Source organism: Sitophilus oryzae, unplaced genomic scaffold (assembly GCF_002938485.1).
Source record: "Sitophilus oryzae breed Bouriz unplaced genomic scaffold, Soryzae_2.0 scaffold_1318_pilon_pilon, whole genome shotgun sequence".
NCBI classification, from domain to species: Eukaryota; Metazoa; Arthropoda; class Insecta; order Coleoptera; family Curculionidae; genus Sitophilus; species Sitophilus oryzae.
This window is the reverse complement of record NW_022145969.1, coordinates 1,201,781-1,225,615: the sequence shown is the minus strand read 5'-3', so window position 1 is coordinate 1,225,615 and position 23,835 is coordinate 1,201,781. Positions and strand designations below refer to the sequence as shown.

The 23,835-nt window shown below is 30.6% G+C and overlaps 1 protein-coding gene across 2 annotated transcripts in view; it reads left to right on the top strand.

Annotated features, from left to right (window-relative positions):
* Window positions 1-23,835, top strand: part of LOC115875080 (NACHT domain- and WD repeat-containing protein 1) — a 122,460-nt gene that overhangs the window by 20,736 nt on the left and 77,889 nt on the right. For both annotated transcript variants that reach the window (XM_030890447.1, XM_030890448.1), the window contains exons 3-12: window positions 5,229-5,496; window positions 6,443-6,522; window positions 7,101-7,223; window positions 7,980-8,143; window positions 8,667-8,815; window positions 15,628-15,716; window positions 15,776-15,885; window positions 15,938-16,094; window positions 19,381-20,017; window positions 20,338-20,550. In XM_030890447.1, coding sequence (XP_030746307.1) covers window positions 5,391-5,496; window positions 6,443-6,522; window positions 7,101-7,223; window positions 7,980-8,143; window positions 8,667-8,815; window positions 15,628-15,716; window positions 15,776-15,885; window positions 15,938-16,094; window positions 19,381-20,017; window positions 20,338-20,550 — 1,828 coding nt within the window. In that variant the 5' untranslated portion in view covers window positions 5,229-5,390. The remainder of the gene's footprint in view (window positions 1-5,228; window positions 5,497-6,442; window positions 6,523-7,100; window positions 7,224-7,979; window positions 8,144-8,666; window positions 8,816-15,627; window positions 15,717-15,775; window positions 15,886-15,937; window positions 16,095-19,380; window positions 20,018-20,337; window positions 20,551-23,835) is intronic.

Below are 23,835 nucleotides of genomic sequence, written 5' to 3'. Positions count from 1 at the left end.
GCAGTGTAATGGAAGGAAAATATAAATAAAAAATTAGAAATCAAAATTATTTATATTAGGTGCATTATATTACTATTTAAAAATTATATTTACTTTTACTGGCATTTACTTTAAAAATAAATGAAATATTTCTTCATAAAAAACTACATGTAAGAGAATTAGCATAAACAAAATACAAACATCGTTAACTTTTTTTTTAAATTGGCACGTGTAAAACTTTTATTTTAATTTTCTCACCCCATAGTTTGAGTTCGATAACCATTTACTTAACCACATTACTTAAATATGATTATTAAGTTCAACTAATTCATATTATTAAAACATCTAAAATACAAATACGTATTTTTAAAATTAATTGTAAGTTCATCTCATCTCTCTTAAAAATTGCTACTTCTCAAAATTTCCCATTAACAAATAGACCATATATCATATAAAATTAAATAATTGAAAGATCAGACTACGGAAAGCCACACAAATTTTCGGAAAAATTTTGACCACCTGCACATGCACACAATCGTCAATAAATAAAATTAAAAAATAACTACTATTTTAGTATTTTAACTATTTTAATAAACGCAAAAATAGTACAGTATTTATACGGCTAAGTTATAAAAATTTGGAAGAACTAATAATGCCACTGACGCATACAAAATCAAAGGAATACTAAATTTCATTTATCAAAAAGCATTCGATAGTCGTGGCTCAACGATAACCATTTAGTCGCACGGCGAGGTTGTCACATATGCTTTAGTATACAAATGAATGAATGATTTTATTCGAATAAAACCATTCGATAGTTGAAATCATTCATTCATTAACCATTCGATAGTCTAATTCATTCGATAGTTCCCATCGCTATTAAATAGAAACAAAGTCTAATATAAATAAATGTACTGCTCAGGCATCTATAGAGGTTAGTAATGTATGGTTATCGCTTCTCTGATTTTAATGAACATAACATAAATAAACATAAGTAAAAATTAAAAACAAATAAAAAAAAATCATATACAGAAAGTTTGTGTTCTTTGGTTTTATCTCATAAAATAATTGTTATCAGGTAGTAATTTTATTGTTAATTTTGAAGTTTAACCTGATATAATGTCATTTTAACAGACGTTTTTTATAGACGTGACCGTTGAAAAAAACTAAAGTGTTCTTGAATAGTTGTATTTAGATATTTTACGACTGGAAGAGATATACTTTCCGAAACGTTAAGCATCTTTTTTGTCCGCTAGGTAAATTTATTTATTAGTAAATCACTTCAGACAAGTTGGTCTTCGTTGGATTAACGCTATAGCGTTTACAAAAAATAACTGTTTTATTTTGTAAATTTTTAGAGAATGTAGGGAAATAACCATAGAACTTTTTTTGAAAAGATGAATCCGCCACAGAGTTACAGACATTTGTTAATATTGATATAATTGTGACGTATTATTAATAAAAAAAAATCAAAAAAATAATAAAATTATCAAATAAATAGATCATTTGCATATAAATAATTATACTGCTTGTCACATTATGGCATACCATAAACGAGGTCCCATGAAATATAATTAGACTAGACATATTTATGAAAATTACTTGCAATTTCCCTAATTAAAATTGCTAATTAAATTACACATGCGAAAAACGGTAGAATCCCCGCGAAATTTCATTTAAAAAGAAATTTCGCATAGAAATAGGCGTTTTCACCTGTCTGTCCTAACCTTGATAAGAACTTATTTTTAGAACTAGAATATTTGGAATGGTTTGAATGATGGTAAGCATGCCAATAAAATTCTCAAAATTTCAGTTCTTGTAGGTAATTTTATGTATTTTTAGAATATGTACCTTTTTAGGAGCTTACGTGATTTTTCCATTTTCGAAAGCCTCATATGGAAAATATCAATCCTTGACTATTAGATGTTTTAAAATGTCTGAAGAATGGCAAACATAGGTATAAAGTATTGAAAATTTTAAAAAATGATTTGATTTTATACGGAAATCCACTTATATTTAAAAATAGTAAACTTTAGGCTATTACATATTTTCAAAGCTCCTGGAAAGATAGTAAATATTGTCTTAAAGATTAAAAACTTTAACACACGGAAGAAATTTTATAATATACAAACTTTTAAAGGCTTTGAAATGCTTTAGCTTTGCCAGGAAATCCAGGTTATGAACGAACAACTGTTTAAAAAAGTAAATTTTTGATTATTACATGTGACCAAAGTTCTTTGAAATATAGTTTAAAAATTCTAAAATTTGTATGTATGATGAGTTATAGACTATAATATGATGAGTTATAACTCAAGAAAGGGGGACAAAATAGATTTTTAAGGTAGAGGTGATTAAAACGGTCAATTCCTTCAGTGTTAAAACAAAAAATACCGCTACTAAAAATAATCGACGATGAGATTGAAGGAGTTGTATCGTAAAGTTCCGAACAAAAAACTTCGTCCTTTGTACAAAAGATATTAGTGGTTGCAACTGCGTTGAAACTTCAAAACGTTGACAGCGAAAATCCGATAATGCATTGTGTCGAAATAACCAGATTCATTGTCCTGACGTGCAGCGAATTTGTTTTTGTTGAACCAAATCGAAAGACTTATAATATAAACAAACAACATATTTTAGAATTTCCTGTTATTTTTGACGGTTATATTTTTCTTATTTTGTGGGAAAACAATTTTCTATAAACTCGAGAGTACAATATAATATTTAATTTTGCACGATTTTACAAAAAAATAGGTTTCATAAAAGAAACAGTTTCGAGCCACTCTTCATTAGCTGCAATTAAAATCAAATCCTTTGAAGAAGAGATTGCAGTTTTATCTTTTGTGAAACTGTTTTTTGTCGTGGTAAAGCGTATTAAAAAAAACATTTGATTTTAAACGAGACGTATTAGTGGTTGCAACCGTGTTGAAATTTCAAACGCTTAAACCAAAAAGCCGATGATAATAGATTGTGTCGTAATAACCAGATTCATTTATCTGGCCTTCGCTGACATTTTTTTGAAATGAAATCAGATATTACGATGTAAAAGACCCCTTTTGATTATTATGAATAAACTTTAATGCCTATACCTTTGGGGCGAGTTACAAAACATTAACACCATTGAGGAAAAAATACGAATTTATACAATATAAGTAAAGAATACAAAAATAGTTCAATTAAGAAAAATTATCGTTTAATCGAGATAAATAGCTATTTTGATGTGATAATTGAGCTATTTGATGTTCTGAGCAATATTTTCATAATTTTAATACAAAACTCCCCTGTGAAAAAAAATGAGTTTTAAAAGTGATTAAAGAAAAATAAAAGTTTGAATAATTGAGCAGCATATTGTTTTATTAGTAAATCTAAGACACTAAGACATTGTGTAAAAAATCCCCGAGAGTTTTAAAAGTGATTAAACAAAAATAAAACAGATTTGCGGATTTAATTAAATTAAATAGTTATTTCGGTTTCAATAACTGGACTGTTTGATGTTTTTATCAATATATTCATAGTATTAATACAAAACTTCACTGAGAATATGACGCATATTGTTTTATTAGTAAATTTAAGACACTAAGATCTTGTGTAAAAAATCCCCCGAGTTTTAAAAGTGATTAAACAAAAATAAAACAGATTTGCGGATTTAATTAAATTAAATAGTCATTTCGGTTTGAATAATTGGGCTGTTTGATGTTTTTATCAATATACTCATAATATTAATACAAAACTTCACTGAGAATATGACGCATATTGTTTTATTAGTAAATCTAAGACACTAAGACCTTGTGTAAAAAATCCCCTGGGTTTTAAAAGTGATTAAACAAAAATAAAACAGATTTGCGGATTTAATTAAATTAAATAGTTATTTCGGTTTGAATAATTGGGTTGTTTGATGTTTTCATCAATATATTCATAATATTAATACAAAACTTCACTGAGAATATGACGCATATTGTTTTATTAGTAAATCTAAGATACTAAGACCTTGTGTAAAAAATCCCCTGGGTTTTAAAAGTGATTAAACAAAAATAAAACAGGTTTGCGGATTTAATTAAATTAAACAGTTATTTCGGTTTGAATAATTGGGCTGTTTGATGTTTTTATCAATATACTCATAATATTAATACAAAACTTCACTGAGAATATGACGCATATTGTTTTATTAGTAAATTTAAGACACTAAGACCTTGTGTAAAAAATTCCCCGAGTTTTAAAAGTGATTAAACAAAAATAAAACAGATTTGCGGATTTAATTAAATTAAATAGTTATTTCGGTTTGAATAATTGGGCTGTTTGATGTTTTTATCAATATACTCATAATATTAATACAAAACTTCACTGAGAATATGACGCATATTGTTTTATTAGTAAATCTAAGACACTAAGACCTTGTGTAAAAAATCCCCTGGCTTTTAAAAGTGATTAAACAAAAATAAAACAGATTTGCGGATTTAATTAAATTAAATAGTTATTTCGGTTTGAATAATTGGGTTGTTTGATGTTTTTATCAAAATATTCATAATATTAATACAAAACTTCACCGAGAATATGACGGATATTGTTTTATTAGCAAATCTAAGACCCTAAAATCATGTGTAAAAAAGTCCTGTGGTTTTAGAAGTGATTAAACAAAAATAAAACAGATTTGCCGATTTAATCAAGTGAAGTAGTTATTTCGGTTTGAATAATTGAGCTGTTTGACATTTTTATCAATATATATACAAAGGTTCACCGACAATATTATTTATATTGGTTTATTTTTTGTTTAAATTTGAATATGATTTTACGAAATTGTGACAGCATTAATTATAAATGCGTCACACGCATTTCGCGATAATAAAACAATCATATTCTTCACTCGCCATAGAAATTATTACGTTAAAATATGACAAGAAAATTTTAGCTTTATTGTCCAAGTTTCTAACCGAATATTCGCCTCAGCTTATGTACTAAACGCAATCAGTTTGCTGTGCAACATTATCCAATTTCATAAAACCCGGTTTAGCTATTAGACGTGCAGAAAGCTCAGATTAAATGGCGTATATTGTCCATTGAAATGGATACCGATTAAAGCTATTATGAAAACAATCGTGGAAATATTAAAACGAACTTACAATATATGTATCAAGCTCACCCATGTGCTAGGACATTTAAAAAAAACTTTTTAGGGAAAAAGTTTGCCACGACTCCATTAAAAGTACTCAAAAGTAAGTATAAATGTTACCGTAAGAGATAAAATTGCTTTTTAGGTTGACTGGAGACGCCATGGAAGATATAAGTAAATAAATCTTATTTTTATTACATTTAAAGAAAAATAAAGACCTTCAAGTGACAATCGATATATAATAAAAGTTAATAATAAATTACAATAGTTTTTAAAATCGTATACTGTTGTTAAATTAAAAGACAAAATGAAAAATAACGACGAAACTATTTTGGAAATATTGCAAGGGCACAAAACTAGCAAATGGCCTAGCGCCAAACTTGTCAAGATTTTTATTTCAAGTAGCAAAGAAGGTAAGAACAACTACCTTAATAATAATACAAAATATAGTACATTTCTTTTAAACAAAATGTCGAAACTTAATTTAGAAGAAACATCGTTACACAAATCCTCACGATAAAGATCAGCTTGGATGTTTTTAATTTAGAATGTGAATTATTAAAGGAAAAGAAATTGGTTTTAAGCCTTAACACCAGCTGTAATTTTAGTCCCGCGGAAGAGAGTAATGAATTTATGTTTATTTTAAGTTGTTTTTCCATTTATTTCTTTGTTAATCCACTGGTGGGAACGAGATAAACAAAGACACGCATTTATTTAGCAACACGAGATCCGATGAAATTGGTCTAAATAACAAAACTAATCCAGACCTGTACATACATTCAAATTAGTTTTTTAATTGTTTAAATACACTTTCTTCAAAACTTCTGGAAAATTTACTTTTTAAAATAACGCGTTAATAAATTCCGTAATGAAAAAATGAGTGGCGTTCTTTTTTAAAAAACCATCCCGGGAGACTATGACACAAGGGACATTTATAAAAGATATATGTAAATCAATTCGGTTTTTGATGGGAATACAAAGCGCAGATTTCAACAGAAGGTGGCTTGGTTGGAAACTTCAATGTTAATTTTGAAATGTCTCCATATTTCAGCCAAAAAAAGCTCCTGGGGCCTCGAAGTTTTGACTTTATGGAGCAGGGAAAATGTATGGCAAAAAAGTTGCGTGAAACCACAGTCAATAAGACTGAATTTATTCTGTATTAAAATAGAATTCGTTATGTACAGGTTTTGATAATTATTATTATTAACAAACCGGGAAAGTTTCGATTTAGTTTTCTCTAAAAGAAAAGAAAGCACCTACAGGTTTATTAGGAAAGGATTTGTGTATTTACGTTTCCCGAAGAAATATACTATTGACCAAGTTCAAAACATCTAAAAAAACGTTTTTCGTATTTTTTAGATTTTGTTAACGAGAGACGAATACTTTTAGAAAATATAGGACCTGAATTACATTCAGTATTTGAAGATCATCAGATTGAGGCAAGTATCTATCTCTATCTATTTTTTTCCTACGTTTATTTATCATAATTTTCGTTAATATGATACACATATTATAATGTATGCATATGCTTCTTCTATGACTCGGTCGTTAAAAAAATATACATTATAAAAGACCTAATTTATTTACATGAATGTCTAGTAAAAGAAACTGTTTTATTAGGGATAGTACGAGTAAACACCCTTGGGAGTAATTAACTCAAGGGCAAAAGAGTAATTATATTAGTAGTGGACATCTTTTATGACGTAAAATAGGGTCAAAACCATTACAGTACGAGAGCTGTATACAACGGTCTTCGATATATTCAGGCTTATAAAGAGTTATATCAAAAAATCAGCTGTCATGTCAACAACCATCCCAAATTAAACCTGAAACCAATGGATTTTTTGTTCGCTTGTTAATTACTTTTTCCGACAACATCTCAATTATAGAATTTAATCAATAAATTTGAAAATCCCAAACGAAAAATAAAAATATTGCTTATAAAATGAGCTAATTTTAAATTACAAGAGAAACATAAATTAAATATATTGAAATGCGTTTTTGTTATCTATTTTAGGTAGAATTAGTTGATATGCATTATGGTTCTGATGAAAGAGAATTGTATGATCCTTGGATTTTCAAAGATCATTTACAAGAGATCCGAAATTGTCATAAAATATCTAGGGGTTGTTTCTTTCTGGTAAGTAATGTATTTTTAAAATAAATAAATATTTCACAGAATCGTGGCATACATGTTGGAGGACAATCCTATCGATACATGTGCGTGATATAGTCTATTCTATTCACTGCTGGCTCTAGATTATAGATAATTTGTTGACAGAAATTTACCTAGGCCATTGAACGCAAAAAAAAGAGTTTAGTATAATTCTTGAGTAAAAATATACAAAGAATACTAGAGACTACAAAGAATACTTAAATAGACTTGGTATTAGTTGGGCATCTTATGAAAAGGGTCGTCACCTTTGATTCTATCTGGATTTCTATCTACTTTAGGTTGACATTAATTTACTTGAGAAAATTAGTAATTTTAAATCATCTTGATTAAGTTACGTGATATCTTAAATGAATTTATTGTAGGCAAATATAGCAAGAAACACGATAAGCAACAAAGTATTTACCGTCCTTTAAGCGACTGTCAACAATCGATTTAACTTTCCACCAAGTTATTAGTAAAAACGAGTCCATTCTTATTCTGAAATGAAAGGCCAAAACTTTTTAAGCGAACTTCTGCACGCAAAATGACACGGCACGCTTTTAATAGATTCCTGGAACTTCGGAAATTCAATAAAATTTTAATATGTTATTTGACTTGTAAGGATAAGAATTTCTGACGATTCCTTTAAACTTCAACCGAAGTAATACACCTTAAAGTCGTTTATCGTTAAGAAGCTAAGCAATTAAAAAAAAACTCTATAAATAAAATATTGTTTTTCAGAGTTTGGTTGGAGATAAATATGGTCCCTTAATCGTTCCTGAAAAGTTTGACAAAGACATATTTTTGTCACTATCAAACGTAGCACAAGACCTAGGCCATAATTTTGAGTTATTAGAAAGACTCTACCTTAAAAGGAACGAAGAATATGTATTATCTGACATTAGGTATTTAATTTTTCATTTAATTTCATTTTAGTAGTAGGCAAAGAGGAAATTTAGTGCGATACGAGATTGAACGTAATACAGGTTTTGTTGGGTTCGCCCCCAAGTCTAAAAACAAAAGGCGGCTCTTTGTCAAAACAATGGAAAGCCCTGCTAGGTGCCGCTCTATGGCAACCGAACAATAAGCTGTCATTTATTTAAATTAGAGCAGCGCGACCCTGCAAAAATGTTTGCCTTATCTATTAACTTTCACGGAATTTTCGCATGTCGGAAAACACATTCATTTTCATATAGTCGCCCTTCAACTTGTACCGCATTCAATATCTAAAGCGTCTAAATTAAAATTTACACGTGCACGTATCCCTAAAGCATCCAAGGCCTCTGTTATTCCTATTAAAAATATAATTTTGACGATTTATTAGAATGGCTTTTAATTCTTTATAAAACAACCAACCAAGAAAGTTTTTACATCTGCTTTTAGGTGTTTTTCAAAACTGTAATCTATATTTTTATAATTTATTTTTAGAGATATGAACTCAGAAGAATGGAAAACTCAATCGTCGGAAATATTAAACCTCATACACGCATGCATGGAAAGAATGGCCGATACATCTCGAAAAAAAGTAGGCCAGATCCTACATTCGATTGTCGAACAGCAGCTGGATTATGCCTTGGGTAGGTATAGAGTGTTTTGTCAATTGGGTTCTTGATTGTCCTGTCAAAAAAGAAAATAAGAGGATTTGCCTTGTGTCGGAAACTAGAAACAATTCCCAACCTAACATCTGGGGCTGTAACCATCCCCTGCACAAGACAGTTTATTCTAAAACACTAAAAAATATCTCTAATTATTTTTAAATTGTGTTAACTCTTACTTTGTTCATGTCCAATTCACTTGATATCAACAAAGGTATACTTAACAAATAAACAGTACACGTGTTTGAAATTAGTAATTTTAGAACTAAGTATTAAATCGCCGTTGTATAAATACCGATTAAAATACAGGGTGTCCCAGATATAAGTGCAAGTATTTTAAAGGGAGTTATTATTATTATTTTAAGGGGATTTTTTTTATCTGGCCGAAAGAAACATCTTTTCTCTTAACAATTTTTAAAATAAATTAATAATAGCCGAGTTATTTAACTTTGAAGCAATTACCAGAATCTCAGCTTGTTCGACGCCCAGTGTTGATATATCGGCTAGAATGATATAAAAACGACTTTGAAAATTCAGATTAATAGTAAAAAACTTCTTTTTATCACTTTAGTTAAAACCTCAACTCTACACTTATCAACACTTCATTTCACTGCGATTCTTGACAGCACTATTTTGACACAAAATACATTCATATGCCTTCTGAATTATTTAGGATTATTTTTTGAGAATTTAAGCCCCTCTGTTTGGTTTGGATATTTCTATTTGAATAATAAAAATTTTACAGGCTTATCTTACATTTCTCTATTTAGTTTTTTCAGAAGTATACTGTTTTGAGTAAAATCTCAAATGAATTGGATACCCTAAAAATGCTGATCTGTTTAAATGTAGGTCAGACGTTTACATAAACGTCGACTATTTACATATCTAATAGAGGGCGCTGATTCTGAACTGTTGAAAAGCTGCTATAATTGTAATTGTAAATTGGTTTCATTATTTCAATTTACTAAATTGTAAAAAAGGCATTTAAATACAGTAGACGTTGTACTATACTTAATAGTATCTACAATTATTAAAAAAATTACAGTGAATAAAACTAAGTTAAGTTAGGTTAGGTTAGGAGGAATTTAAAAATGTGAACTTCTTATATACATACAGAATGTGGATAAGGTGGCAACATTGCATTCTCTCGAATAAGCGGCACTCTAAAGTTTTTCAATATTTTCCGGAAAACGTCAAAAAATATAAAAATTTCAACATTTTTTTCTCGCAAAAAAACTGGACCCCAGGAACGGTCAAACTATACTACCAGTAAAAAAGTACTTGCACTTATTTGTGGGACACCCTGTTTAGCGGTATTTCCAGCTGAATGGATAATTACCTGGAATGGAACTTTGATGTTCCGTCGTTACACAATATGTCTTAACATCTCTCACTGGCACTCAATGTCCTATTAAATAATGCTTCTAAAATAATAAATTGATAATATACACACTGTAAAGTCTCCCGCTAGCAGATAACAGTTTAGCCATTAAAAGTTTTAATACTATCTAGAACCAACACGCTTAAAAAATAAGCAGTTAATTTAATTATAATATGCTAGATAAAACTGCATAAAATACAGCAATAAATTTTAAGATAATAATTGTTAAATTCAAATAGAAGTTTCGAAATATGAAACTTTAGTAATCTTATCCCAAGACAATATGTTTTATTTGTTCCTAATAAATTAATGTTTAACTAAAACAAAAAAGATTTTGCTGTTTCATCAAGAGGCATACTTCTACTCTCAACTTCCATTAAGAGCTTATTAATTCATATTTCAGTACATGCCGTTAAATAATACAATATTAATTATTATGTCCTAAGCTTTACATTTGAATGCTTAACGATATTGCATTTTGTTTAATTAATTTAAGTATATTAATTACAAATCTTGGTTAAGCGCTTAAATATTAAAGGAAAATAAAGGGATTTAGTAAGCTTTTATTAAAAAATTTAACAGCAATGACTGGAGCTTATATAACATCCGATATTAACCAGTAAACATTTTATACCTTCGGCTTTTGCCTTTGTTCATCACAAAGACCAGTCTTTACTTATATAAAACTATACTGTCATCATTTTCATCACCTTAAATTGATACTTATTAATATTTTGTTATAACTCTGGAGGATACGATTCAAATTTCTTTATTAATGCTTTATTCAGACCTCTAAAAGTTAATAGAAATAAATTTACATATAAAAAAATAATTTTAAGCCGGTTTCAGAGTGTATAATCCCTTAAAATAGCTACCAAGATGGAATCTAGGGATAAATCTGTTTTATAATTAAACCTCATAAGTACTTCCAGGGTATAAACAATTACAATACACATCAGCGTTTCAAAATGAACAGATAATCAGATAATTACTTGGAATAGAGCTTAAGGTTCCAGATAATATGCTTTAAACATATCCTCTACAAATAGCTATTATCCTAATGATCCTATTCTAATCTTCATTTAATCGTGCGTATAGCATTTCAACAAAGACCTATGTGTTGAGGAACGCTGTACGCTGTCAGTATATATCTGACACAATCCTAAAATTTACTTATATATATTGAGTTTTGACAAAAAATCTCCTTAATGTTCGTCTGGTTGAACCTCTTTTAAAAATTCATTTGTTTGACCGCAATAACGGTAAATTTAGCATTCGACTCTTAATGTCCTACAGAATAAAGAAAAAAACATAATGGTTTCCAAGATAATAGTTTTTACAAGAAATTTCATTTTCTTGCGGTCTTTTCTGCGGTCTAGGAACTTTAGAGAACGGAATTATTAAAAGAAACTAATCCCCAAAAGTAACGAATTCTTCAAGATGCGAAGGCCTTGATTAAAAATACATTACAGAACAATCCAATAATAAGTTTTGTTTTTTCAACATAAAGAAGTTTATATTTGAATGACATTGTACTTTCAAAAAGTACTTTTACTCTACTATTTTTCTTTGAATCATTAATTGCAAAGAGCAGCTTAGCACAAGTAACAACAAGTATTAACAGATATTTATTTCACAAATAAGAAGCTTTGTACAATACAAAGCCTTAATTTCAATTTGCCAACCGTGTAAACGAATATCTTCGTTAAGGTTATGTGCTCTGAAGTTAGTTACGATGTTTTTGGGCCTCGGCTGGCTTGCTAGAGATTAAAGCAGTGTAGAAATCAACCTACATCCGCTTATTACAATGAGAGAACAACTGGTTTTCAGTATCAATTTTCTGCCTTTACTATTTTCCTCATTTTTTGCTGAAATTTTAAATATCTTGTAACACTAAAGGTTTTACAGTATTTATCGCTTTGAATGTATAATCAGTAAATACGTTAATACACAATGAGCAGTAAGCCATCACATAATTAGAATTAGATACGAAATTTCCGTAATGTAAACCGCAGGCAGCAATGTTTCTGACTGGATAGGTAATCATGTAGAATTGGGCTTTCATGCTTTGTTATTAAACATATATGTTGTAACATATCTGCCACAAATAGCCAATATTCAATTAGAAACAGAACCATTTACGAATTCCTGTATTAATTACTTCCTGATTATCAACGATAAATGTTTCAATGTTTAGATTTATAGTTTGCATTACCTTCACTTTAGCATAGACTTTAATATTTTTTAAAAAGGTTTTAAGTATAGAAGTGCAAAAACTAATCTATATCTACCAATACATGTATTTTGTGGTCTTTCGACACTCCTATTCAATTCAAAGATCATTAATTCACATTTGAGTCGATACATTCAAAGTAACAAATTATTAATGGCAAGCTGGAATGTTTTGTTTGTCTAGAACTGCGTAATAGCGTGACCATAGGCGGTTCAGGGCTGATTTTTTCGCGACCAGTAAATTAGAGGGCAAAAAATGGCGCGACTTTGCACTCGAGTTCCGTTTTCTATTGATTCTTTTCAGCACAACTTTTTGTTAATTACAGACCGTGCTGACAACCGGCGAAAAAGACTATGCGAGACTTAATTGGATGATTTAGTACGGCTAACGCAGACCAGATCAATATTTCACACCACAGGTTCTCATAAAAATGGGGACGAATTCTTTGCGCTTCCACGGGATGTTTTAATTCTTGCTGGACTACACTCAATTTTATGCTAAAAAGGTGCACGTCTAATTATAGAAATATGATTTATTTCGCTTAAGGAGTCATCAACTGTGTGAAAAATTTTGAGAGAGATGTAAGTTTGTCAATGGCTGACACTTCCATAATTTTATGTTTGATAATATTTCCATAATATATGTATATATCTACTATTTGCCTAGAATGTAAAATGTATGAGAGGAGTTAATCACCGCGACCTTACAAATCTATTGTATCCCCCTTTCTTGAGTTATAACTCATCATACAGTCTCAGGGTTTTACAGAGATTAGTTCTCCATATCGGTCGTACCAAAGTTCATTGCACGAATGGTTGTCGTCTCGGTGCACTCAGTGAAGAGGTATTCTGGTGTTTCCCCATGTTCCCCACAAAATCTGCATTCGCCGTTGTTTCTTAGCTTCCATCTACTGAGGTATTCGTTGAGGAGACAGTGTCTTGTGAAAATCCGAAGATTCTTCTTACTTGACTCAAGGAAAATGTTTGATTTTTTTTGTGTGATGAATTCTGAGAAATGTCTTCGGGTGTCTTAGACCGTTGGAGGATTCCCATTCCAGGTTACAGATGGAGTCTTCCAGGTTCTTAAGTTCCGCTTTAAGTTGGTTTCCACTGAAGAAGCAGAACGGTTCTTCTTTTCTAGCTAGATCGTTTCCTTGCCTTCTATCTCTCTAGAGTAGGAGGATGTTATTATTATCTTTGTCTAATTTGTTCAGCTTGTCTATGCATTCTTTACCCAACTTCGAATTGATGGTTACTGAGTTGGTCGCTTTTAATGCTGCTTGACTATCGGATAAAATGGCTATTTCCTTATTACTATTTTTCTAAGAGCTTTTAAAACAGGCAAAAATAGACAAAAAAGACAATTATTCGATACATAACATAGTTATGACAATTGTCAATTTTGGTCAGTTAGTTCACTGTCACAACATACGTATACATGATTCCCACATTATAATAACTATTTAAAATAATTTCTTTTCAACAACCCATTGTACCTTTACCTGGATATTAAATAACATTTTTATGAAAAATGATAATCATAAATTATGCCTGAAGTTCCGGACAGAGCTTAGTATTCTCGAGACAAGTAATATGCTTAAGTGACACTTAAAGTTTAACCAACGCTTTCAACTTCCAAAACCTATTTCTAACATTCCTATTACCTAACCAGTTCACACTTTGAATAGCTAAAGTACTACTTGCGGTAAATCTTTCCATTAAAAGTTGAGAAGTGGCTAATTTTAGTTTAAATTCTTTATAGAAATGTATCCAAGTCTGTATGATTTAACAGGAGAGACAACAAATAAAAAATGCTTGGTTTTAAAGGCAGATATGCCACTTCGTGAGACCAAAGATCTACATGAGAATATTTAAACACAAAATGATTTAAGTTTTAAAACGTTTGTAAGTGTTATTTGATATAAATATAGTCAAATTAATAAATAAACATTTATCTAAAATTACAGATTGAATAATTAGGTTACTATTAAACTATATTTGAAATTTAGCCTTAGCACTAATAAATAACAATAAACAATACGATCGCTCGATGAGTTGATGTAATTATTATACTCAGCAAAATTAAATGGGAATACTGCTAAATTAACTTTTGTTGTACTTGTTATTATAAACCAGCATAATACATATTCAATAATTTTAGTAACACTTTAGAAAATATGGTACACACAGGGTGAGTTTTTTAAATAAGTGCAAATATTTTCAGAGCCTGGTAAAAGATCTAGATAAAAAAAAACATATTTTCTCTTTACAGTTTTTCAAATAGGTCCAAAATAATCGAGTTATTTTACTTTGAAAATTTGCAAAAAAAAATTTTTGCTTAAATTTTGAGAATCACTGGATCTTTCCTAGGTTTTCTTTCTTGTAAATTTAATCTACTAGCTATAATGTCATATTATCAAGAAATTATGTTTTTTAACTAAAAACTAAAAAAAGTCCAAATTTTCATTGTTTTTTTTGGTGATAAGAACCTCATAATCGTTTTTCTGAGGTTTCTGCAACCAAACTAAATATACTATCCCTGAAAAAATTGCAGTTATTTAAGACTCACCCTATATAGTTCGGTTTATTTATATCTTGTTAACAATGTCTAACAAAATCCACGAATGTGTTAGGGTTTAAATACTAAATGTAATTAGCAAATATAAGTAATGCCGCACAAACGACTCCAAATTGATGAAGGCGTTTACAGAGCTTAATAGTTTTATTTACTATAAAATGTTAATCTCTTTCAAACAGTTGTTAAACTAACACGTTAACTATACCTTTCGCTTACATAGCTATCAATATTTAATTTGTTTTGTATCCATGCTTAAAGCATGTTTTCCAGTTTATGGTATTTATTAGTTGATGGAATAAAGTATACTTTATAACAACAGACATTGAGAGAGAAAAAATGTCATTAAAAAGTAAAAGCATCTGCTTATATTTTCTTTATTTGAACTGAAGGATTCCTTTGATGTTGGATTTTTTCGTTTATTATATTTAATCTTCTTTTCGTAAATTTGACTTCTTTCAAATAACTCTCTCTTTTTGAAAGATTTTACGTCAAAAGTACACGATGTTCCATTTTATCATAGAATTTTCGTCATCAAAGAAATGGCTCGGTGATTATGTTACTAAAATATCAGAATCGAGAGTTTATCTTTACGTTTTGTTATAGGGCTGGCTCCAGGCACAGCTTACCATGTTATAAATGTTACTAGGGAGTATGAGAGTGAAAATTCTAGCGAGAAATACGATTTTTATAAGGTAAATTTTGTTAGTAACACTAAAAGTGCAGTTTTCAGGTTATTTTCGTTTTATTTCAGAATAAAATGCAATATTCCGATGAAGTAAGGAGCTACTGTCAATCACAGCTGCGGGCCTTCAGATCTCACATAAAAAATATCATACCCGAAGAAAATAGGTTGTGTTTCCAGTAAGTCTTGTCTAACAAAACTAAAATTAAGTCTTATACACGTCCGTTTCAGCGTGCCGTGGAAAGATGGTGAGTTAGATCACAGCGAGCCTGATCACGAATCATATCTAAACAAATTTAAGAACAGCGTGTTTCATAAAATCAAAGCAATGATCAGTAAGAGTTTAGAAGACGACCCCGAGTTAAAATCAAAGAAAAAAATCGTTGAAGTAAGTATCTCTATCAGTTATTTTTAATAATATATCGTTAAGTCTCTCAGTTAAGTCTTTAATTCCTCCTTTAACGCATTAACAAAGTTACCTTAAACTTCACGTTAGTTTATACATTACTTACATCCCCCTTCGCATCAATTTGTAATTAATCGGATTATAAGGATATCTAATTTTCTCCATGAGAGCTAACAAAATACGCCACGTTTGGTTAAGCTATTTAATAAAACATATAAGTGTGAAAATTCGAAATAAAATTTTGGGAAAAAGAAAATTTCACGTTATCTCTGCACAGTTTTGATTATAGCCAAACCCCAGAGAAAAAACCTCCCTTGAGTCCTATTTCTACCCTTTAACAGGCTTCATGGTTAAATTCTTTCTGCCTTGGGACAGGGTAAGTACAGTCAGAAAGCAGGCAAGTCGTTACTATAAAAGATAAGTAACTTTTATTAAGAAAAAAATGTTATCTAAGAAATCTATTTTAATGATTTAATAAAGCACCATCAGTAAAGTGAGATTTCAAAATATTAGCCCTTAGTTGGTAATATAGAAATCTCTGTAGCTCGACATGTAAACAATTTACAATAATACAGTTACAAATCTAAACATAGGGTAAATAGTTCGACAGAGGCTAGACACTTACGTAAGTAAATAGACTGGATCACGCGCCAATGGAAACTACTCTAACACACAAAATAAGTGAACAAAATAAAGCCTAATAAACTTTCTGTGGTGCTTATTATGTGTCTGTACTGTTTACCATGTAATTTATCTAGTGTAATAAGTTTGGTATAATTGCAATTTCAGCTATGATAAAAATTGTATATAACAAACAACTTAATTTATTTATAGCAAATTTTATGCTCTCTTCGCCTTTAAAGCTTTTTTTCTAGCAATATCTCTACCTCGCCTGAGAACCTTAACGATTATTTTGTAAATGTAGCGAAAAACTTAACTAATACCATATGTCCTCCTCATGATCCACTTTCTTATCTCTCTAATGATAATGTAAACTTACACAGTTTCTTTTTTTCGCCCGTAGTTCTTGAAGAGCTTCGCAGTACAATTAATACATCAAAAATAAATCCTTTTCTGGGGACCGACGGGCTAACTTTAAAAATGTTTTCGAATCTGCCAGAAAGCACTCTGAATCACCTAACAACTTTAATAAACATGTCGTTCCAAAATGGTATTTTTCCAAAATGTCTTAAGACGGCAATAATCATTCCACTGCACAAAGGAGGAGACAAAGATGAAGCTTCTAACTATCGCCCAATTGCACTCCTTCCAACGCTATCTAAGATCATAGAAAGGTTGGTTAAAAGAAGGCTGGTATCTTTTGGAAGGCTTTTCTGTTTAAGTACAAAATACTTACTGAATATCAATTTGGATTTCGAAGCAACAAGTCCACAAATGACGCTATGTTTTCCCTGCTTAATAATGTTTACTCCAGCCTAAACAACCATCATTCTACAGCAACAATTTTCTGTGATTTTTCTAAGGCGTTCGATTGTGTAAATCATAAGATCTTAATTAATAAACTGCAGCACTGTGGGTTCAGGGGATCATCTCTCGAATCGTTTAAGTCGTATCTGAGCGACAGAAGTCAACTTGTGAGGGTGGATACCACGTTGTCTTCTAGCAAGCCAATAGAATGTGGAGTACCACAAGGCCCAGTACTAGGCCCTATTTTGTTTCTTCTTTTTATTAACGACATTGCTAACATAAACATCAGTGGCAAAATATGTCTTTTTGCGGATGACACTAGCTTCACTTGGAACAACAAGGACATCACGGCACTTCATAGGATTATATCAAATGACTTAATCACCATTAAATCTTGGTGCGATTCGAACCTCCTGACTCTCAACATTTCTAAAACTAAAGCTTTGTCGTATAAAAACTCGTTGCAGCCTTTTGTACTTAACAACACCACCATTGACGTCGTCAAATCTGTAAAGTTCTTGGGGCTTGTTGTGGACAATTCTCTGAAATGGGACATACATATCGAAGCTTTGTCAAAAAATTGAGCTCTGCCTGTTTTGCATTAAGGTACTGTTTCTAAGGAGCTTAACTTGTCAGTGGCTAGAACTGTTTATTATGCACTTTTTGAGTCGCACCTCAGGTATGCCCTTCCATTCTGGGGTACGTGTTGTGCGACTCAATTTGACCGCATTTTCAGGCTCCAGAAGAGAGCTGTTCTATATTCACTGGGACTAAACAGCAGAACTTTTTTAAAAAATTAAAAATATTGACTCTTCCTTCCTTATTTATATTTGAATCCATTTTCCTAATAGGTAAACATGTATCAGCTTCTCAAGGAAGGTCATCTCACACTTATCCACTCAGGAACGCGGAGCAAGATCTTTATCTACCTACCCCACGCTCAGAGTTAGTTAAAAGTTCAATACTATACAACTCGAAAAAAATGCACAATCACCTGCCATTTGAAATCAAATCCATAACACATTTTTTTCATTTCGCAAAGCATTGAACTCTTATTTACTAGACAAGGCTTTTATGCCGTAAATGAATTATATTTGAATTGAAAATCGAATTTGATCTTGAAAACACTGGTCTAATGTTTGCTATTGCTATATTTACTAATGACATCGAAATTGATTTATTTAGAGGTCATTGATATTTTGCTATAAACTGGCTAAATATTTTTGAATATTATTTTAATTTTTTTTGTTCTTTGACATTGTAAACATTTATGTATGTTTATTTTAACAATAAGACTGACAATATTATTTGTATAATGTTTTGTATTATCTTTTGTTTGTTTGTTTGTGTACCTTGTTTTTTTTACTTTGTTTCTTAGTTTACCTTTGTCCACAAATTGAAAAAATTTTTGACAATAAAGGCATTTATTTATAAAAAGAAGTAACAAATTGCCAAAAATTACTAGTTTTCGACCTTTTATCCGAAAATATAGAGCGTGTATGCTATTATTTTCTGTATTAATTAAGATATATATTAGTATTTCACCCTTTGGAAACTAGATTTAGATATTCAAATGTGTAGCGATAAAACAAACATTCGTTTAGTTTCTTTAATCAAGAACATTCACGAAAGATCGACTCTTTTGATAGTAACGCTCTCAAATTTTTTTATTTCCTAAAATAAATTTCTCTAAATGGAATATTTAACTGTTATTCAACAGAAATATGTATATCAGAAACATCATGTTTTCTGCATAACTCAGCTTGTTATTATAGCCATTTCATCATTTGTGCCTCGAATATTTTTTTGGGTTTAAAAATAGTATTTTCTTGCATTTCAGGAGAATTTCCAAGAAAACATTACACATTTAACACTGTGCTACGACGAAATCAAGACGGACTTTTCCCATTCCGAGCTGCACGACAAAATCAAACAGTTAATAGAGGACGGTAACCAGCGCAGGCACCCCCCAATTCTAATCTATGGTAATCAGGGTTCTGGAAAAACGTCCCTTATTCAAACGGTGTACCGCAGCTTCGAGCAGTGGTTCTCATGCCGAACGTTGAGGATCGTAAGATTTATCGCCAGCACCCCCCGATCCTCTTACAGCTTAGAACTCCTCAGAATTATCTGCCAGCAGATCTGCATCGCTCTTAAGTTACCCGAAGGGTTTTTGCCAAAGGACGCTAGCTTTGATCCGTTGTATACGAACAATTGGTTTCAAACTTTACTGAGAACTTTCGAGGAGCTGAATTTCGTTCTGGGAATTTTTTTGGACGACTTGCACCTGATAAATCCTCTAGATTCCGACATGATGTCCACCCTGAGCTGGTTACCTATCAGTCTACCCAAGAACGTTCACATAGTGTGCACGTCAGGCGTGCCAATCGATTTAATGAGACTAACTCAGGTTCAAAAAGATAAATTAAGACAGCCCGAGTGCTATATCGAAATGGCTCTAGCCCAGTCACATGTAGGTGAGTTAATTCCTTTTATCTTCTGGGAAATCGATACGAAACATTAGTTTTAATTAAGTAGAGGAAAAAAGACCTTTTGTAATTTGACATCTTCCTCGATTTGATTGTAATTAGATAAGTAATTAAAAAAATATGAAACTCCCAGGGGAACTCTCAGGATAAATTTACTTTGAATTAAGAAAACCCTCTTTTTTATTCATTTTAATGTTTAATGCGGATCTGAAGTTTAGCAATTGGCGAGATGTTCAATTTAAACTAACTATTGCTTGAATTTACTTGTACCTAATCGGACGTTATACTAGTAAATTTTATCATTTTAGAGTGTGTTAATAAGGCACTGGATAACTTGGAAAAATTATATGGCAAGGAGGCTATTTCCAGGTTGGCATCACTGATAACATGCTCCGAATATGGACTTACAGAAATCGAAATCTTAGAAATTCTGATGCCTACCTCTGACAGCGAAGCTATAATTTCCATAAAAGATGCTAAATTTAATTTTTCGTCTTTGTGCAGCGTTAAACAGAAATTGGGTAGGTAAATATTTTATTTAATATAAAGTATTTGTATATATTTAGAATGTTTTATTTCTTGGTATATCGTTCCATCATATTATGTGAACCACTAACGAACTACTTCGTAATATAGCAATGCTAAAATTTATTTTTTCAGTATATCTAGCTGAAAATAACTGTAAAAATGTTGTATGCGTAAAAATAATTAGTGTGTTTTTTTCTAGAATTATTAATAATAGACAGTGGTAAGATTAAAATATTAATACTTCGTAATTTCTGTAGAAATTTAAAATATCAGTCAATACAAATATGATGAATATTTATAATGTAGGAGGTGGCAACACTGCACAGTTTAGATACCTCAGAAATTTCAGGTGAATAAACAAGTGGTACTAAAAAGTTTTTTAAAATTTCCCGAAAAATGTCAAAAAAAATAGACGTGTTTCTGGTGTCGAAATATACTACCAGTTAAAATACTTGCTTGCACTTATTTCTGACACACCCTGTATAAGCACAGGGTATCACAAAAAACGTTAGTAAAGTACAAGTACAATACTGTAAATGCAACGTTGTGTCTATCTATTTGAAATAAATGAGGAAATATAAAAAACCACACTGTATTAAAATCGTTTTTGCCAATAAAGTTCGAATCCCGCGAGCTTTACACCTAAATTAACCTGAGTTTTAATTGAACACGTATAGATCGTTAAAAAATATTGTTTTCCTTAATTTTTCGTGCAAACGATTGGCGCAAAAAATCACAATTCCCGTGCTACATCGATAAAACAAACCAGTGATCAAATTGAATAACATTTCACTTAATGGACTTTGTATTGTGCGGTTTTTAAATCGTTATACAGGGTGAGTTGATAAGCAATATATTTTTAGGGCTGGTACATCTCGATAAAAGAAACATATTTGCTCTTTACCGTTTTTCAAAGAACTCCAAAATAACCGAGTTATTTTACTTAAAAATTTAATAAAAAAATATTTATTGGTTAAATTCTGAGAAGCTCTATATATTTTCTGTGTATTCTTTTTTGTGAATTTAATCTGCTACCTGTGTTGCCATATTAAGAAGATATAATTTTTAACTTATCTACCCCTAAAAATATTTGCACTTATTTAAGACTCACCCTGTATAATTCGAATTTCAGAAAATAAGTTATTAAGTTGGGCAAAGCAATTATTTCTGGTTAAATCAACCTACCGAACCGAAACATCACTTTTAAACATATGCACGGTTATTATGCATTTTATTACAATGCATTCAGAAAAGCTCTTTTATTATACCTCTAATATTCATGAAGTACGAGCCAGTTTATTTTTGTTTAAAATTTATTCCAGACATATCAAATTAGTTCTATAAATAACTTTCTAGGTCCAGAAAATTTATATTTAAACTATAAAATATGATATTTACTGTCTCTTTCCTTATGAAACTGTCATAAATACCTAGTTAAGTGCCCGTAGGTCAATGTAGGTTTCAAAATGAATTTAGCAAAAATTAAAGTAATATACACTGTACAACGAACTAGTAGACTGAATAGACATTCTAAGATGACCTAGAAGAAGACCAAACCTCAGATGGGACCATATTAGAAAACTAGCAGGGATAACTTGGGCCCACATAATAAAAATAGCAAATGGGCCCCTATTTCAAAGGGAGTATCTAAATATGGGAGGGAGGCTACACCATAATTGGAAATGGTTGAATAAGCTAAAAACAATGATGATAAAATTTTGTGTAATTTTAGCTACAAATCTAAATTTTATATCTAAAGAAGAGCGTATTTTAATTGAACCTCCACATGGCTCCGTGCCATTAAAATCTCATCGATTTGTTAATTTATCATTTTTAATACGAGTAATTCAAATTTAGCCCCACAGAAGCCATAAACGTAGAAGGCATTTGATTCATTTATTGTCTTTAAACGGTTTGAAAAACAGACATTTTATCTTTCGCGGTTTGATCAAGCCCTTAAAGATTTTTAAAGCTATTAAACCGAAATTTTCGTATTCAAAGTATTATAAGCATAAGAGAAGGTCGAAAATCGAAATTTTAAAAAGGCTGTGATTTAAAATTCTCTAAGAAAGACACAGAAAGCAGAGCTGTTCTCTTTGAGTTCGAAAGTGAAGTGCAAATTATTTACCATACCACTTAAAACTCTAAGTAGAAGTTAACCTGAATAATAGAATCACGACATTAAAAATCGCCATTTAAAATACTTTTTTTTCTATTTACAGGGTTGCCAAAAAGATTTTTTTGATTTTCATAGAAAACATTATTTAAATCGGATTTCCAAATAACTGAGACTTTTTTCAAATTAAAGACCTATCCTAATTAATTGGCTAAATTTTCGTAATTCTGCCCGATACCGATAACATTAACAATCCTACGGCGCGTGTCACTTTTCCACATCGTCACCAATATTTTTTGCAAAAAAGTCGCCCGCTTCAGATTAAAAAGATTTTTTTTTCCAAATGTCACAAAAGAATTATTTTGTCATTTTTAGATACAGATATTAAAATCACATAGATATACAAATTATTATTTTTAAATCACTCGAATAAAATAAAAAAAATCACTTGATTTAAATCATGCCAATCCTGCTATTTACTAATACCAACACTCTGAAATTGATGAATATTTGCTTAAAGGTGGACACACAGGTTACAATTTATCTTAATTGATGCAAAAATTATGTTTGTTGCATTTATGCTCCTATATTTCGAAAAATATGTCTCTGGAATTGTTGCGGTCCCTCCGAGGCGTTATAATAATTTTATGTCAGATCCTAAATATAACCTATTAGTTACTGTCCTGGAAGTACAGAATGATAAAACTCCTTCCAGATGAACCTAGTAAAAACTAAGAGAATATTCCTTTGTCACTTCAAGTGTACGAGCTCGCCATAACGTTATGATTTATGGTGGTTACTTGGAGAATAGCAGAATAAAAAAATGACAAACGGTTAACGTAGTTTGATATATTATTTCCGGTATAGCCTTGTAGAAATTTTCAATTTTCATAAAAAATATGTTAACATTTATAGAAAAAAAAACTTTTTTCTAGTGTTTTTATCCCATAACAATGGGTGATATGAATAAAATTAAGTTCGTACTTTTTGCTTAAACTTTTGTACCAGGTACTTCATTTGGTATGAATAAAATGATGGAGAAGATGCTAAATTATAGAGCATCTGCTCTAATTTTAAGTATCTACTCAACAGCGAGTACCTACTTTAATTTTAGTATGAATAAAATTGAGCACATACTAAAAAGTGAAGCAGATACTCACAT